This window comes from Chenopodium quinoa, unplaced genomic scaffold, assembly GCF_001683475.1.
Source record: "Chenopodium quinoa cultivar QQ74 unplaced genomic scaffold, ASM168347v1, whole genome shotgun sequence".
Classification (NCBI taxonomy): Eukaryota; Viridiplantae; Streptophyta; class Magnoliopsida; order Caryophyllales; family Amaranthaceae; genus Chenopodium; species Chenopodium quinoa.
Genome location: NW_018743574.1, coordinates 2,561,211 through 2,580,176, shown reverse-complemented (window position 1 = coordinate 2,580,176; position 18,966 = coordinate 2,561,211). Strand labels below are relative to the sequence as shown.

The 18,966-nt window shown below is 34.5% G+C and overlaps 3 protein-coding genes across 3 annotated transcripts; all 3 read left to right on the top strand.

The window, feature by feature from the left end:
- The first annotated feature begins 1,534 nt into the window (after nt 1-1,534).
- On the top strand, nt 1,535-3,923 carry LOC110682018. Its single transcript, XM_021858222.1, has 3 exons — nt 1,535-2,009; nt 2,182-2,371; nt 3,102-3,923. Exons 1-3 carry the CDS (start codon nt 1,854-1,856, stop codon nt 3,647-3,649), a joined length of 894 nt encoding a protein of 297 aa, XP_021713914.1. The 5' UTR covers nt 1,535-1,853; the 3' UTR covers nt 3,650-3,923.
- A 1,365-nt stretch (nt 3,924-5,288) lies between these two features.
- LOC110681770 lies at nt 5,289-6,199 on the top strand. The gene is made up of 2 exons (XM_021857895.1): nt 5,289-5,585; nt 5,735-6,199. The coding sequence occupies exons 1-2, from the start codon at nt 5,289-5,291 to the stop codon at nt 6,197-6,199; spliced, it is 762 nt and encodes a 253-aa protein (XP_021713587.1).
- A 2,546-nt stretch (nt 6,200-8,745) lies between these two features.
- Nucleotides 8,746-9,933, top strand: LOC110682017 (uncharacterized mitochondrial protein AtMg00810-like). Its single transcript, XM_021858221.1, has one exon. It carries the CDS (start codon nt 8,774-8,776, stop codon nt 9,755-9,757), a length of 984 nt encoding a protein of 327 aa, XP_021713913.1. The 5' UTR covers nt 8,746-8,773; the 3' UTR covers nt 9,758-9,933.
- Nucleotides 9,934-18,966: the final 9,033 nt, after the last annotated feature.

Sequence of the window (18,966 nt, the reverse complement as noted above, 5' to 3'; positions counted from 1 at the left end):
TAAAGTGGGACAATTTATAATAAATACTAGTGGTATTTGACTATTTTCTATATATCTTTTGCATATAAATCAAGCTTTATTTTTTTCGCTTGATCCACCAAAATTTAGATACGCACCTATCAAATTATCCTAGGTAACATTGTCAAGAATTTTGCATAAATAAAATTGAAGAACAAAAAAGAGAAAATTAAGACCAAAACAAGAAGAAAAATCCAAAGACACAAAGATAAAAAGGACGGACCAAGTTGGTTGAAAACTTAAAATGTTATGTACGAATTCAATTTGCACGAGGAGGTTGTTTGCAGCTGAACTGAATAAACGGGCTCATAAATTCTGATTTTTCTAAGGAAATGTCATTTTTTTTTGGCTACTTCACCTAATATGTAAAGTTGTAAACCATAGGTTTTTTTGCACATTGTACTCTTCTTTTGGCTCCAAAATTTTGGATAGACATTGAAGTTATGTCTTATGTGGAATTACTATATTAAGGAAAAAAAATTATGTTTCGTCTTCAATGTAAAAGCCAACAATGAAGCTAGCAAGATTAATGCAATAATGCACTCCCGTTTGAATTTAGTTATCTCGATATAGATATTATACTATACATATTAAAGTAATTGACTACTAGTTTTAAAATAGAGATTTTGTTATCAAATTAGAAGTGTGATTTGTATTTTTACTACAATTGCATTAATACTAAGAAGAATAATTTTTTGAATAAAAGAAAACTCATCATAATTTAGAGGGGGAAAAAAAATCCAATCGTGAGAGTAATATTTCTATTAATAAGCGTATTTTGGTTAGCAAAAATTAGTTGTAAAACTTTTTAACTACTCTGTAATGAGTACGAAGTGTATACAAATGCCTTCAAAATTAAAATAAATACTTAATCCACCCAATATTGTTTGTTAATTGTCATTACTTTCACTCAAAATGTTTTGTTAATTATTAAAGAGCTTGGATTACTATATTCGATGTCTAAGAGGTGCCCTTCAATCTCTAATTTAATCTTCCAAACTTATCGAAACACTTTTCAAAACTAAAAATAAATACTCTTGACGTGTGTTAATGATATAAATAATATTTGATTTTTTTTTTTGAAGCAAATTATATTTGAATATTTGATCACAAGTTTAAAATCCTAGTCTTTAATTCTTTACATACTTCTATTCAAAAAAAAAAAAAAAAAAAATTCTTTACATACTTAGCTAAGATAAATGACATTCATAAACTGAATATATACCTTCAATCCACTTAACTAATTTCAATATATATATATGTGGATTATGTAACACTTTCTATAATAATGATGCTAAAAACAAAAACACTTAACTAATTTTCAATATATATATATATATATATATATATATATATATATATATATATATATATATATATATATATATATATATATATATATATATATATATATATATATATATGTGGATTATGGATTTATGGATAAATTCAAAAAAATTATGGATTTTTTTTTTTTTTGAAACAAAAAAAAAAAATTATGGATTATGGATGACATCTATATATATGTGGAATAATAAATTGATCCCAAGGAATAAATAAGGTTTATCCCAAATAATAAAATCCAACTTTACTTTCTCCAAAGATTAGTGACTGTTTATTTATTTTTGAAAAACCAAAGGATATTCCGCAAAATTCCCCACAATGACCTCATCTATCACCACTTGACCGTAATTGTAGCTTAGCTCTCCACACCTCCCACCATCACCCCCATCTCTCCCTACAAATACCCACCAAATTATTTGAATCAAACAATAATTATAATTATACTACAAATTAAAGTAAGAAATTTATAATATTTTCCTAACAAAAATATAATGGGTAGTTTAGAAGAAGAGAAGCTCTTAGAAATGGTTCATGATTTCATTGAATCATCCGACTCACAAACTTCTTCATCTCACAACTTTTATAATCCTCCTAATACCCATAAACATGCTCATTTTCTTCATTCTACAAGATTCTTCACACTTCAAGTAAGTCATTCACGTTGATATAGTTATAAATCAGTACTCATTCCGTCTCTAAATGTTGTTCTTATTTTAACGTGCTTGTCTAAGGAACAATATTTAGACACGAAAGGATTAGTTGTGTACATATATATTTTTTCTAATTATATTTATGATTTTTTTTGTTGGATCATATTAGGAGATTCTAAGGAAGAAGACAGGAGAAGAAAGAGATATCCTTGAAAGAGTAGAGAGGCTTATGAAGAACAAAATGGAAATGGAGAAAACAAGTCGAGTAAAGAAATGGGTTGTGAAGTGTCTTAAGTTGGAGGGTATTTGTGCTTCACTTTGTCACACTTCTTGGGTCACTACCCCTTCATGTCCTTGTGGTAATTTACTTTATCACTCATCTCTTCCTAATTACTTGTAATTAAGTGTTAATATTTCCTTCGTAATTAAGTGTTAATATTTCCTTTCATGTATGTGTCATATTACGACGTTATGACATCATTGTTGATTTATTAGCAAAAGGAAAAAAGTTTTAATAGCTTCAAGTAATTTTAGTTAAATTTGGTATTTTATTAAGTTTTGAATTATGCGAAAATTTGGATAGTCCAAATAAACATAGATCATACTATCCATACCCAAAGATTGATCTCAAAAAAATGTGATGGGGCCTTTTGGTATTTGCTCCTTATTAAACCTCTATGATGCACATAAATTGCAACAATATATACGCCTTTATTTAAATGCACCTAGATCTATTTGAATCCGATCGAGTTTATATTATAAGAATTATTGTGTAACATCATACTTCATTTTGTTAATTTGTAACAATATTCTTTAATTAGTTTAGTAAGATAACTTTTTTCATCCCACTAAATTATGTTTCGTATACCTTTTTAATCCTAAGGAAAAAAAGTAAGACTTTTACCTTTCGAGTACATTTAATAATGCCAATTAGTTTAGTAATCAATGATATGATGTGATTTGACTATACTTTCATTATTCATAAAATTTGACAATTTGCATACCTTTACAAATTATCTATAGTGTTTTGTTTAATTAAGTTTCATTCTAGATTTCTATTGTAACTCTTCCTTTTCTATGAATTAACAGGAAACTATGAATATATTGAAGTATGTAAGGGAGATGATGCAAAAGGAAGGTCACAAAAACTAATAGTGGACATTGATTTCAAGTCTCAATTTGAAGTAGCAAGGCCAACTCAAAGCTACACACAACTCACAAGCAAACTTCCAATAATATTTGTAGGAAATGAAGACAAGTTAAACAGGATAATTTCTCTCCTTTGCTCAGCTGCTCAAGAATCCCTCAAGGAGAGAGGCCTCCACATCCCTCCTTGGAGAAGGCCCACTTACATGCTATCCAAATGGAAACTCTCGAATTCCACCTGTTATAATAATCTATCCGTCTCTATCTATTCTTCCTATTTATCAGAATCTATTCGAGATACTAATAACATTAAAGTAGAAAGATTAAACTGGAATGAAGAGAGTAATAGTAATAATAATAATTGTAATTATAGTAGTAATTCGAGATTAGAGAAGTGGGACCCACAAAATGTGAAAGGGAGAAGGGGAATGGGAGGTGGGGGGTCAGGATTGTCCAATCAATTTTCCAACTTGAGCATCAATTGTTGCTAGTAAGAAGAGTGTTGTGGGTGTCCAATCAATTTTTGGGATTGTTATGATTCATAAGTTTTGTAAGAATATTGGTACATGTATATTAAAGAGTGAGACACATGAATAAAGTGATATTTCTTTATTTATCAGATTGTCACTATTGTCTGATGTACACAATTTTTTTGTAGCTAGAGTTTTATTATTAATAGATTATGGTGGATAGAATTTTGTAACTAGTCATCTTTCCATAAGTTAATTTATAGTATTGATGTGGTGATCAAAGCCCTTTGCATAAGATCAATAATTGAGACCCTATATCTTATAGTTTATTTAATGTCTCAAAGCCCTTTTGCATAGGTCAAGTAATCAAATAATGCTTGTACAAAGATCGAGCTATTCTAAACAATAATTAAAAGAATGAGCAAGAAGAATACAATCCCATCAATAATTGAGCTACTTTTTAAGATCAATATGTTATATAACAACAAGTAACACAAATATAATTGAGCTGTAGAGTTTTCTTATGATTGCTAGTGTGATAGAATAGTTTTTTATTTGGTTAAAAAAAATACATCATAATATTTAGTTTAGTTGTCATTCTATTGAGATAGGAATTAACATAGATTGTGATATGATATTATGAGAATAATATCATATGAGATATTATTGTGAAAAGATATACGTGAGATATATTCCTAATATATTTATATTAGGAAGATAAGATAATCAGGAATATTAGGGTTAGGTATTCCTATTGTCTATATATATTGTAATGTAGCCGAAGAGAATGAATGGGAAAATACAATGAGAAAATACAGAGAACTATTTTCCCTAATATTTTAACATGGTATCAAGAGTCTAGGGAGATCATAGGATGAACAACCTTAATCACGAGAGTTCGTGTGATAGGAGAGAATGAAAAATAAACCTTGATCACAAGAGTTCGTGTGAGAGGAGAGGATGAAAAACACGAGAATTCGTGTGAGAGAATGAGAAAAACCTTAAACACGAGAGATTGTGTGAGAGGAGAAGAAAAATATGACGGGTTCGAAAAGAAAGACGTTCTCATTGTATTGTGATAGATATTATAGGATTATGATAATATTTGTCGCAGAGTTAGGATATATTTGTATATATTTGTGATATAGTTTGTATTCTTATCATACTAGGTTTCCTAACAGGATTAGGACTAGTATTGTAAAACTATATATATTATTCAATGGTACACACTCCAACCCAAGGAGTTTTCCCGAAATCTAACATGGTATCGGAGCCAGCATGACATAAAGGTCACGGGTTCGAATCTCATCCACCTCTCCTTCAAAGTGGAATTGATTCGCACCAGGTATGGGTGGGTATGTGTTGCATCCACATTTCAAGCCCAAAGGGTCTTTCATGTGAGGGGGGGTGATGGAGTATATAACATATTCCTGGGCCTCAACCATCAGCTTAAGCTTTTGGTTGAGATGGTCCACTAACATGGTATCACAGCCTAGATCTTTTTAGAGTTCCACAAGTTTTTTTCTAAAAAGATCCCATCCTTTCTCTTCCGCTACCTTCCTTCTCACGTGGTGATTCCATTACCTCCATCACTGTTTCTTTGTCCACCTAGCCGCAAGATTCTTTCTCAGTGACAAGTTTATTTCTTCTTTAATTTACAATGGCCAAAGATGATGAAAATCCAACCCCACCACCTCCCCCATCTAATGACTATCACCCTGCTAATTCAATTAGCAACATCAAGAATGAGGTTCCCGAAATTCTTGACTGTGACAAAGGGAACTACGGTAGTTGGGTTGAACTTTTTGAGATTCATTGTCACTCATGCAATGTTATCGACCATATTGATCCTAAATCCCCTCGTCCTACGGACCTCACAACGGCGCAGTGGAACCGCCTTGACTCGATTGTGAAAAAGTGGATTTACAATACAATTTCTGCAGATTTACGAAGCATGGTGTTGTACAAGAATGCTACGGCACAGGAAACCTGGGATAGACTTGCTAATATTTTTCAAGATAATGGTGAAATTCGTGCAACTTATCTTGAAAACCAATTTAACAATCTTTTTGTTGAAAATTTTTCAATGTGTCTTCTTACTGTCAGAAATTGAAGGAACTCAAAGATCCACTAGCTAATGTTGGTCAGCCCGTGTCCGAGAGAAATCTTGTTTTACGCCTTTGTGCAGGTTTAATTGACTCAGACTACGATGGAGTGGCTCAATCCATCACCCAAATTCGACCTCTCCCCGGATTTGATGAAGCAAGATCACGTATCTTGTTAGAGGAGTCTCGAAAATCCGCAAAGGAGAACTCCGGGCAGGCTTTTGTTACTCAAACAAGCAACACCACCTCCGCGGCAGCCGCCCAGCAGCAGCAACCGCCACAACAACAAGCCAGGGGTGGTGGTGGCGGTGGACGTGATAGTAGCAGTAGAGGGCGGGGTGGCAAACCCAAGGGAAAAGGCAGGGGTCGTGGCCAGAACCAGCAGCACCAATCGGCCCAAGCCCAGACCACCCCACCCAACACATCAGGCCCAACGCAGCAGCAGTTATGGGCGAGCTTCCAGTAATGGGCTCAGCAGGCAACTTGGGCCAGGCCGCCAGCACCGTTTCCTGTCCAGCAGCACCAGCAGTCCATTCTTGGACAGCCCAGACCCCAGCAGGCCTATACGGCCCAATATGGGCAGCCCATAACTCCCACAGACTTGGCTTCCTCATTCTCCACAATGACACTTCCAAATCCCGATAATCAATGGTACGTGGATTCGGGTGCAACATCTCACATGACGAACAATGCTGGTAACCTCTTACCCCTGTTTAATTTAAGCACTAAAAATCATATTTTAGCTGGTAATGGTCATCGTATTCCAGTAATAGGTTATGGTCATGGCTCCCTTCCCCATCCTAAAACACCTCTTATCCTTCGTGATGTCCTCCTAGCCCCTCAACTCATTAAGAACCTTATTTCAGTTCGTAAATTTACTACTGATAACTCTATGTCTATTGAGTTTGACCCTTTTGGTTTTTCTGTGAAGGACCTTCGTACGGGGAGACTAATAACGAGATGTGATAGTTCTGGGAGATTTATATCCAGTCAGAACCACCAAGTCCACTCCCTCAACCTGTCTTGCTACTACCCTCACTGCTGTTTCCCCTTCTACTTGGCATAGTCGTCTAGGACATCCTGGAGCTCAAGTTTTTAGCTTTCTTAAATCTAAAAATCATATTCATTGTAATAAGGAGCATGGCTCCCAATTTTGCAATTCATGTCAATTAGGAAAACATACTCGCCTTCCCTTTGATAATTCTAATAATGCTACAATTTGTGCCTTTGATATTATACATGCCGATTTATGGACTTCTCCTATTCGTAGTGCTTAGGGTCACAAATACTATCTTGTCTTATTAGATGATCATACTCATTTTGTGTGGACCATTCCATTAAAATACAAATCTCAAGCTTTCCAATCCTTTATAAATTTCCGAAAATATGTTGAAACCCAATTTGAACGTCAAATTAAAAGTTTTCAATGTGATCATGGTAGGGAATTTGATAATGACCCCTTTAAGCAAAAATGTATTGACCATGGGATGCTTTTCCGATTTTCTTATCCACACACTTCTTCACAAAATGGCAAAGCTGAACGTATGATTCGCACTCTTAATAATATTAAGCGTACTATTCTCTTTCATGCGTCTCTCCCCCCCCCCCCCCCTCGTATTGGTTTATGCTCTTGAAACGGCCACATATCTTCTAAATATTTTGCCAACAAAAGCTCTTAAAAACAATACTCCTGCTTTTGCCTTGTTTGGAAAGACTCCTTCGTATGATCACATCCGTGTCTTTGGGTGTCTATGTTTTCCTAATTTATCCGCTACAGCTCCACATAAACTAGCTCCTAGATCAACTCCATGTGTGTTCTTGGGTTATCCTATTGATCATAGAGGGTATAGATGTCTTGATCTCACCACAAATAAAATTCTCATATCGCGTCATGTTACATTTGATGAAGCAACTTTCCCTTTCGGAAATATAGCTCATTACCGTAGTCATGATTATGATTTTTTAGGTGAGGATTCACCATCACCCCACTTGTTGCATCCCTTTCTTCATAGCCCGCAACAAACCAACCCAGACCCACATGGCCCAATTGCCGAGTCTGTCAGCCCACAAGTCTCACCTGCTCAGCAGCCCAGACCCGTGTCGCCAGCCCAGCCCCCGCGTCGCCAACCCAGTCCAGTGTCGCCATCCCAGCAGCACAGACTCACGTCTCATGCCTTGCTTCCCACACCAATGCCCCGTGTCCAGCAGGCTACTCCGCAGGCTGGCTGCGGCAGCCCTGTCACAGCCGCGGTAGCCCGCGGACCCCGCTGCCAACACCTCCCTCGGCCAGCAGCCCCATCACACCCATAGTTGCTTACTCCCCGCCACCTATGCGTGGCATACCGCCCATACAACCCACTCGACCACCACCTCCCTCGCCCCGAGTCACCCGTAGCCAACGGGGTATTTTTAAACCAAACCCGAAATATTGTAACCTCACAGTTCAACCTTCGGGTCCCCACCTTCATAAATCACCACTTCCAAAATCCTATAAACAAGCCTTAAATGACCATAATTGGAATGCGGCGATGATTGATGAATATAGTGCTTTGATTAATACGGGGACATGGGAATTGGTGCCTAAGCCTACGGGGGTGAATATTGTTAATTGTATGTGGTTATTTAAGCATAAATACAAGTCTAATGGTGATCTTGAAAGGCACAAAGCTCGTCTTGTATGTGATGGCAGGTCGCAGGAAATTGGTGTAGATTGTGATGAGACTTTCAGTCCGGTAGTTAAACCGGCCACTATTCGCACTGTTCTCAGTTTAGCTATGGCTTAAAAGTGGTCTATACATCAATTAGATGTCAAAAATGCCTTTTTACATGGTGATTTGCAGGAAACTGTCTACATGCACCAACCTCCAGGATTTCTTGATCAGAGTGCACCCACTCATGTTTGTCGACTCCGCAAGGCTCTCTATGGTTTGAAACAAGCTCCCAGGGCTTGGTACCAACGCTTTGCAAATTTTCTCATTAATTGGGTTTTGTCATTTCTCAGAGTGACAACTCTCTATTTAATTTTCGACAGGGTGATGATATGACATATTTGCTTCTATATGTTGATGATATTATATTAGCTACTTCATCTGACAAGTTACGTGCAGGGATCATTTCTCAGTTACAAACTGAGTTCCCTATGACTGATTTGGGGCCATTGAGTTATTTTCTAGGGATTGCGGTGACTCAAACTCCCTCTTATTTGCTACTTTCACAGGAAAATTATGCACAGGAGATTTTAGAGAGTGCAGGTATGGGCTCATGTAAACCTGCAGCTACTCCAGTTGACACTAAGTCAAAACTTAGTGCAGATGTAGGACCACCGGTTCGGGATCCAACTTTGTATCGCAGTCTAGCAGGTGCTCTACAATATCTCACTTTCACTAGGCCAGATATTGCCTACGCGATACAACAGGTGTGTCTTTTTATGCATGATCCTCTGGAACCTCACTTTGAGGCATTGAAACGCATTCTGAGTTATGTTCAGGGTACCATTGATCCCGGCTTACATTTATATCCGACTGTTTCTCATCGACTTATTACTTACACTAACGCTGACTGGGGAGGTTGTCCCGATACCCGACGTTCCACATCGGGCTATTGTTGTTTCCTTGGGGACAACCTCGTGTCTTGGTCATCTAAGCGTCAACATACTTTGTCTAAGTCGAGTGCAGAAGCAGAATATCGAGGCGTTGCAAATGTTGTCTCAGAGGCATGTTGGCTCCGTAATCTCCTACTTGAGTTACATTGTCCTCTACGGCAGGCTACTATTGTTTATTGTGATAATGTCAGCGCAATTTACCTTTCTGTTAACCCGGTACAACACCAACGCACCAAACATGTGGAGATGGATATTCATTTTGTTCGAGAAAAGGTTGCTTTGGGACAGGTTCGGGTTTTGCATGTTCCTTCCAGATATCAGTTCGCAGACATTTTCACTAAAGGCCTACCACGAGAATTATTTCTGGAATTCAGGTGCAGTCTTAGCGTTCGCCCTCCTCCCGCTACGACTGCGGGGGTGTGATAGATATTATAGGATCATGATAATATTTGTCGCAGAGCTAGGATATATTTGTATATATTTGTGATATAGTTTGTATTCTTATCATACTAGGTTTCCTAACAGGGTTAGGACTAGTATTGTAACACTATATATATTATTCAATGGTACACACTCCAACCCAAGGAGTTTTCTCGAAATCTAACATATTGATTGATGGGTTCGAAAAGGATGACGTTCTCATCAAGGGAGAAAATATCTTAAACACGAGAATTCGTGTAAGAGGAGTAATCAATTGCACGCAGTATTCATTATTTGCGTCCAATACAGAGTTATTGCGAGAGTTCACAATACTAATTATTTTTTTTAAACAACATGAGTCAAGGACTTGCGTGAGATATTGTGCACCAGAGTTCACAGCTTTTGTGTATGAGATTGTGAGAATTAGAATTCACAAATTATTATTATTTTTTTCTAAAATCAATTTTTTAAGTGACTTTGTCGAATTATATTGTTGATCATGGAGAAATATGATGATTTTAATGAAGATGAATAACGTGGCATATATGTTGATCGAGTTCAAGAAGATTATTTTTGTGATTTTCGGTGGATCATTCGATGATTAGCAACTCGATGATGACATGATGCAAATTTTATTTTAATGTCCAAGTCGGATGTTCGAGATCTACACCTCCGATTTGAGGGAGGGTATTGAGATAGGAATTAACATAGATTGTGATATGATATTATGAGAATAATATCATATGAGATATTATTGTGAAAAGATATATGTGAGATATATTCCTAATATAATTATATTAGGAAGATAAGATAATCAGGAATATTAGGGTTAGGTATTCCTATTGTCTATATATATTGTAATGTAGCCGAAGAGAATGAATGGAAAAATACAATGAGAAAATACAGAGAACTATTTCCCCCAATATTTTAACACATTCAAGATTCCACATAGATTGGCTTGTAAACTCAAAGACCTAATTCAAGTGATTGTTCATGTATAACCAACATGTGTGTTTGTAGATTGTTTAAATATGATATAGTTTTATACTGTTATATTTTTCAACTTCTCAATTTTTTTCTTATTTGCCTCTATGAAAAAGTTGGAAACAATATTGTAGTTATGCTTAGATACCTATTTGTTAGATCTAGGAAGGTTATCAAGCTAAGTTTTATTACTAGTTGGTCAAGGATTTGGAAGTAGTTATTTCTACAAAAGAATGTTATGTTTATTGGATCTTTGTTAGGGCCTGTTCTCTTCTGTTGAAATTCAGTTCAGTTCAGCTCTTAATTTACGTCTAATGATATTGCTAATGATATAAAGCCAAATTTCATTCTTTTAAGCTCTTATTACAACGACAACAACAACAACAATAATAATAATAATATTAAAAAAATATATAATAATAATAATAATAATAATAATCAATAAATAATAATAATAAATAATAATCATCAATAATTAATAATAATAATAGTAATAATAATAATATTAATAATAATATGTACATTTGTATATACACATATGTATAGTAATAAATAATCAATAAATAATCAAAGATCACTAATCTGTAGTTAAAAATCACTAATTAATAAGATAAGTTCAGTTCAGTTCAATTCAGTTTAGCTTAGTTCAGTTCAGTTCAGTTCAGTCAATCGGAACAGACCCTTAGTGTAGATTGCACTAAGATATCTTCTTATGTTATCATAAATTGTGTTGCTCAATTTTATTATAATAATGTGATAAATTTTTCTTTTTATAAAATTTCACATCAATTTATCATATCTACGGAGTATATATTATCGTATATCAATGGTGGATGAGTGATCTATGCATGGTTTGGATCCCCTGCCACACTATTCGCAAATTTTGGCATTTTCCCAATACAATGTAATATACTAATATGTGGATATTATTAGTATAATAAAGCTTCCTTATGGTATAAGATAAAGAATTAGAGATAGTATTTATGTATATAACCCCTAATGATATTTGACCTTGTTTGTATACCAATCTAAAATAAGCCATATCATATGATCTAAAAATGAGTAGATCGAAAAATAAAATACATATATATTATACATAAATTAATTTATAAAAATCATAATCAATTACAAGTGTACAACAAAAAATACAATTTCAAATAATATTCGATGTTATCCATTAGAATTCATTTTATATCATAAGATTCTGACTAAAAAATATCTGGGGTGGCCTCCAAGAATTTTCTTACCTGTTACATAGGAAAACTAGAGGCTCTTATAAAACTAGAGGCTCAAATACTATGGGGAAAAAGGGGGCCTCTTTTCCTTCCATTTTCCAAACAAACAACTTTTATTATTTCATATCATTTCATCAAATATTTGCCTTTTTTTTTTGGATTATGGGGGTATATTCCTTATCCACTTTGTTTTTTCATTACCAAAATACATTGTATAATTACACTCGGGCACACTGAAAGTCAAGTGCAATTGAGAGATTTTTACTTTTCTTTTATTTAAAATACACTAGGATGGCTAACATGTGTGATGCACAGAGTATAATTAGCTATGTTCAAGAAGCTTTTTTAATTTAATTTTATGTCAAAAATTTAATTGTTGATAGCATTTATAAGGAAAAATATTGAAACAAACATTTTAAGGTTATAAATATCCGCAAGCTAATTTATGAATTAAAAAAGTTAATATTAAGGAGCGATGGTAAGAAAATAAATGTTTTAAAGGGTATAATTGTTCAAATAATATTTATATAAGAGTAATATCAATAGATATGATCATCGTTTACTTTTTTGGACCATTTTATCGTCCATTTTATCCTTTTTTTTACTATTTGTGCACTTTAAATTACCACAACATGTCATTCATGCTTTAGTACACATTGTTGCTCATAATACTTATTAATATTTCAACTTATTTATTTACTCTTTTTTTTTTCTTTCCAAATGTCCATACTTTTTTATATGTTTAAAATTAATACTGTATAAATTTTTATAAGATTACTTTAATTTATAAAATGTTCATGATAGTTACTTTTTATCTACCCAGGCCACTCAACTTTTCAAACAAAAAGAATCTTCGAATAATGATTTAAAAAAAAAGGGAATATAAGATTATAAGTGTTATAACACTTACGAGATTAATTATTTGTGTAATCAAATCTAAAACATATTGAACTTCTATGAACTACTTATAATACCAATTAGTTGTTGGTGTAGTGATTATTGAGACTACACTTGGTTGGGAGGATTGTATGTTTGATCTCTCACAACAACAATTGGGAGCTTACTAATTAGAACTGATCTTCGAATTCGGATTACTCCAAAGGTGAACCGGGTGGTCAGGTGGAACACCAAAAAATACACTACGCACAGTAGATTAGTAGTACTACATTTCTAAAATTTTAATGAGACAAAAGACAATTTATTTATATACTCCCTATAGAATTTGACAAGAGTATTAATATTGTGAAAGGGAAGTCCAAATTAAACTTGCTTAGATTTGCATGAATAATTAAATTGTTAATATATGTAGTCAACTTCTACAATTAGATAATGTTAAAAATTTAACTCGTCAACTTCATCTTTACACTAACCTTTAATGAAGAGATTTTTTATTTAGTTATTTATTTTATCTTTTAAAGAAAAGACTGGAATACCTTAGGCTTAGATTCTTCTAAATTGGTGGCCTGACCACTATCATTGGATTTAAAAGATTTAAAGGTTATTGGGTTCAATTACTAAACATTTGCTGCAATATTAAACCTTCATTTTATGGGTGGTGCTTATAATCCATTTGTATTCATTCATTTTTGCTTAACTTGTTAATTTTTGCTGCAATATTAAACAAGTACTTTTTATAACAAATTTTTGCTTAACCTGTTAATTTTTATCTAAACTTGTTTTCCCTGATTGTAGAGTGCCAAAATAAAGCAAAGTATTGGTCATTTCAGTTTTAATTGTGACTAATTTGTTTATGCATTTAATTATGAATAATTTAATAGTATGAATAACTTTCTTTACATTTAATTTTCTTAAATTAAAATGCTAATGTATTCTTAATAACCACCCATGTTTAATCATAATGATTTCTTATGTATATATATATGAAAGACACCAGTGCATAAAATCGCCTAAATCGGATTCCTTTCTAGAAAAAAAATCCCTAAATCCGAGAAACTATAACTATTATTCTTAATCTTAGGACTCTAAAATGTTTCCCTCAAGTAGTGAATCCTTGTTTATAGTGATGCACTTAAGTTGTTAGTAATTACCAAAAGTTGTGTAGATGGCTTATTATAGTACAAGTGTATATGTATATTAATAAACTTAATTGGTCAAAATTTTAAAGAGAAAGGTGTATATTAATAGCAGAAGTGTATATGTATATATATATTTTGAAGGGTTTGGTAATGTATATATTGAAACCCATTCATGAGTGTCCCATATTGGAAAAAGAGCAGAGTTATTTCCACTTTATAAGGTAGAGTTGTTATCACCAATTGGTTTTAGTAAAGAATCTCCTTGGCCTTGTTTGTGAGCCAAAACTCTCCTCCTCCTCATTTGGGTTGTCTAACAAAGTGTCAATTTAAGTCTTACGTAAAAAAGGGTTAATTAATCCAAAACTTCTTGTTTCTAAACCGGTAAATCGGTACAAGTTGTAAACCGATAAATTGGTCGTTTAACAGCAAATTGGATGGTTCCACACACCCAATTGGAATCCCGTAGGATATTAAGGACCATAGTAAACATTTTGGCAATTTTTATTTTCGGGCAAAAAAAAGTCAAAAAATTCCAAAATGAGAGGCTAATATCCACGCTTTTTGAGAAAATTTGGAGGTTTCAGGGCCCGGTGTCGAAAAGACTTGAGATTTTAGGGAATACATCTTTGGGGTCATATAATGACGTTTGGAACCATATATGATAATTATATGTTGACATAAATGATCGTGATAGGCTTGATTTAATGAAATCGGTACAAGTTATAAACCGGTAAATATGTCGTTTAAAGGCAAATTAGATGGTTGCACCCACCCAATTGGAATCCCGGAATGTATTAGGGATCATGGTAAACATTTCGGCAATTTTTATTTCTGAAAGAAAAAAAGTAAAAAAAAAAATCCAAAATTAAAGGCTAATATCCACGTTTTTTGAAAAAAAATTGGAGGTTTCGGGGACCAGTGTAGAAGAGTCTTGATATTTCAGGGGATACATCTCGAGTTCATATAATGTCGTTTGAAACCATATATGATCGATCTTTATATGTTGTCATAAATGTTCGTAGTATGCTTGACTTAATGAAATTGCTGCAAGTTGTAAACCGGTAAATTGGTCGTTTACAGGAAAATTGGATGATTCCACCCACCCAATTGACTCTCGGATGGGTAATAGGGACCATGGCAAACATTTCGGGAATTTTTGTTTTCGGGCAAAAAAAGTCAAAATAATTCCAAAATTGAAGGCTAAGATCCACGTTTTTGAGAAATTTTGCAGGTTTCGAGGCCCAATGTCGAAAAACCTTTAAATTATAGGGAGTACATCTCGTGTTCATATAATTTCGTTTTGACCCTTATATGATCATTTTTTGTTGTCATAATTAAATGTTCGTGATAGGCTTGATTTAATGAAATCGGTGCAAGTTGTAACCGATAAATTGATCGTTTAAAGGCAAGTTGGATAGTTCAACCCACCCTATCGGACTCTTGAAGGGTATTAGGAACCATGGTAAAAATTTCGGCAAATTTTATTTGCGGGCGAAAAAAGTGAAAAAATTCCAAAATTGAAGGCTATATCCACACTTTTTGAGAAATTTTGTAGGTTTTGGGGCCCGGTGCCGAAAAGTCTTGAAATTCTATGGGATATATATCGGGGTCGTATAGTGCCGTTTTGAACCATATATGATCATTATTTGTTGTCATAAATGTTCGTGGTAGGCTTGAGTTAATGAAATCGATGTAAGTTGTAAACCGGTAAATCGGTCGTTTAAAGGCAAATTGGATGGTTCCACCCACCCAATTGGACTACCGTAGGGTATTAAGGACCATGCTAAACATTTCAACAATTTTTATTTCCGGGCAAAAAAAAAAGTCAAAAAATTCCAAAACTGAAGGCTAATTATCCACACTTTTTAGAAAAAATTGTAGGTTTCAGAGCCCGGTGTTGAAAAGTCTTGAAATTCTAGGGGATATATCTCGGTGTCGTATAATTCCGTTTTGAACCATATATATGATCATTATTTGTTGTCATAAATGTTCGTGGTAGGCTTGAGTGAATTAAATCGATGTAAGTTGTCAACTGGTAAATTGGTCGTTTAAAGGAAAATTGGATGGTTCCACCCATCCAATTGGACTTCCGGAGAGTATTAGGGATCATGGTAAACATTTCGGTAATTATTATTTCCGGGAGAAAAAAGTAAAAAAAATTCCAAAATTCACGCTTTTTTAGAAATTTGGGATGTTTCGAGACCCAGTGTCGAAAAGTTTTGAGATTTTATGGGATACATCTCAAGGTCATATAATGTTGTTTGGAACCATATATGATCATTATATGTTGTCATAAATTTTCATAGTAGGCTTGAGTTAATTAAATCGGTGCAAATTGTAAACCGGTAAATTGGTCGTTTAAAGGCAAATAGGATAGTTCCACCCACCCAAATGGACTCCCGGAGGATATTCGGGATCATGGTAAAAATTTCGGCAATTTTGATTTCCGGGAGAAAAAAAGTAAAAAAATTCCAAAATTGAACGCTAATATCCACGCTTTTTGAGAAATTTTGGAGGTTTCGAGGCCCATTGTCGAAAAGACTTTAGATTTTTTTAGATTATATGGGATATATCTCGGGGTCATATAATGACATTTGGAACCATATATGATCATTATATGTTGTCATAAATGTTTGTGATAGACTTGAGTTAACGAAATAGGCGCAAGTTGTAAACTGATAAATTGGTCGTTTAAAGGAAAATTGGATGGTTCCACCCACCCAATTGGACTCTCGGAGGGTATTAGGGACCATTGTAAACATTTCGGAAATTTTTTTTTTCGGGCGAAAAAAGTAAAAAAAAATTCCAAAATTGAAGGCTAATATCCACGCTTTTTGAGAAATTTTTGAGGTTTCGGGGTCCGGTGTCGTAAAGCCTCTAGATTATAGAGGATAATCTGGGGGTCATATAATTCCATTTGGAACCATATATGATCATTATATGTTGTCATAAATGTTTGTGGTAGATTTGAGTTAATGAAATCGGCGCAAGTTGAAAACTGGTAAATTGACCGTTTAAAGGAAAATTGGATGGTTCCACCCACCTAATTGGACTGCCGGAGGGTATTAAAGACTATGGTAAATATTTCGGCAATTTTTATTTTCAGGCCAAAAAAACTCAAAAAAAAATAATATATTATAGGCTATATCCACGCTTTTTGAGAATTTTTGGAGTATTCGGGGCCCGGTGTCAAAAAGTTTAGAAATTCTTGGGAATACATCTCCGGGTCATATAATTTTGTTTAGAACCATATATAATCATTATTTGTTGTAATAAATGTTCGAGGTAGACTTGAATTAATGAAATTAGTGCAAGTTGTAAACCGGTAAATTGGTCGTTTAAAGGCAAATTGGAAGGTTCCACCCACCCAATTGGACCCCTGGAGGGTATTTGGGACTATGGTAAACATTTTGGAAATTTTTATATCTGGGCGAAAAAAGTAAAAAAATTCCAAAATTGAAGGCTAATATCCACGTTTTTTTAAGAAATTTCGAATGTTTCGCGCCCGGTGTCGAAAAGCATTGAGATTTTATGGGATACATTCTGGAGTCATATAATGTCGTTTGGAACCATATATGATCATTATATGTTGTCATAAATGTTCGTGGTAGGCTTGAGTTAATGAAATCGGTGCAAGTTGTAAACCGGTAAATTGGTCGTTTACAGGCAAATTGGATGGTTCCACCCACCCAATTGGACTCCCGGAGGGTATTAGGGACCATGGTAAACATTCCGACAATTTTTATTTCCGGGTGAAATAAAGTCAAAAAATTTCAAAATTGAAGACTAATATCCACGCCTGTTGAGAAATCTTGAAGGTTTCGGGTAGAGCTGTTAATTCGGGTAAACGGGTTGGGTTAGGTTGGTAAAAGTGGGTCGGGTCAACTTGGGTCGGGTTAATTCGGATTAATTCCATAACTTATACTAGTCGGGTTTGGGTTGGGTCATGCTTTAGTCGGGTCACGTCTGGTCATACTTCTTATCGGGTTTGGGTCGAGTTAATAACAGGTCGGGTTACATTCGGGTCGGGTGAACAATAGGTCGGGTTTAATTCGGGTTTTCACGGGTTAAAACGGGTTAGGGTAATTCTTGGGTTCGAGTCGGGTTCGGTTCAAGTCAATAATTTGCGGGTTATAATCACGTCGGGTCATTTTCGGGTTTGAGTCGGGTTCAGTTCAAGTAATAATTTGCAGGTTGTAATCAGGTCGGGTCATTTTCAAGTCGGGTTCGGTTCAAGTCAATAATTTGTGGGTTATAATCAGGTCGGGTCATTTTCAAGTCGGGTCATTCTCGGATTCAAGTCGGGTATGTTCAAGTTAATAATTGGCAGGTTACAATCAAGTCGGGTCATTTCCAAGTGAGGTCGTCATATTTGGGTTTTACTAATTATAGATAGATAATTATCATTTTCATCAAACTAATTATATCCTTTGACTATAATATATATGGCAATATATACTAGGGAACTATATATAATCTATAATTTAGGAAGATAATTATCTCCTTTGACCATACAACAAATGTATACTACTACCTCCGGTCCAATTTACTCGCAACAAAGGGGTATTATTTGTGAGACATAAAATATTTATTTGTTGCAAGTAAATTGGACCGGAGGTAGTATATTTAACTCTTAAATTTGAGGATGATACTCTTTTCTTTTGCTGGCTTGGACTGACTTGGTCTCCCTAGACAAGTACAAAATGCTTTGATAAACAATAATAAGGTGGTCAGATTGCATTTAAGGTGATTTGAAATCAGGCCAGGAACAATTTGGGTTGAATTTAGGTCGGGTCAATAACAAGTCGTGTTGATTTTGAGTCCGGTTAGTAACAGATCGTGTTGAATTTTTGGGTCGGGTTAGTAATAGGTTTGGTAAAATTCGGGTTGGGTCAATAACAAGTCGGGTTGAATTTGGGTCAGGTCAATAACAAGTCAGGTTGATTTCGGGTCGGGT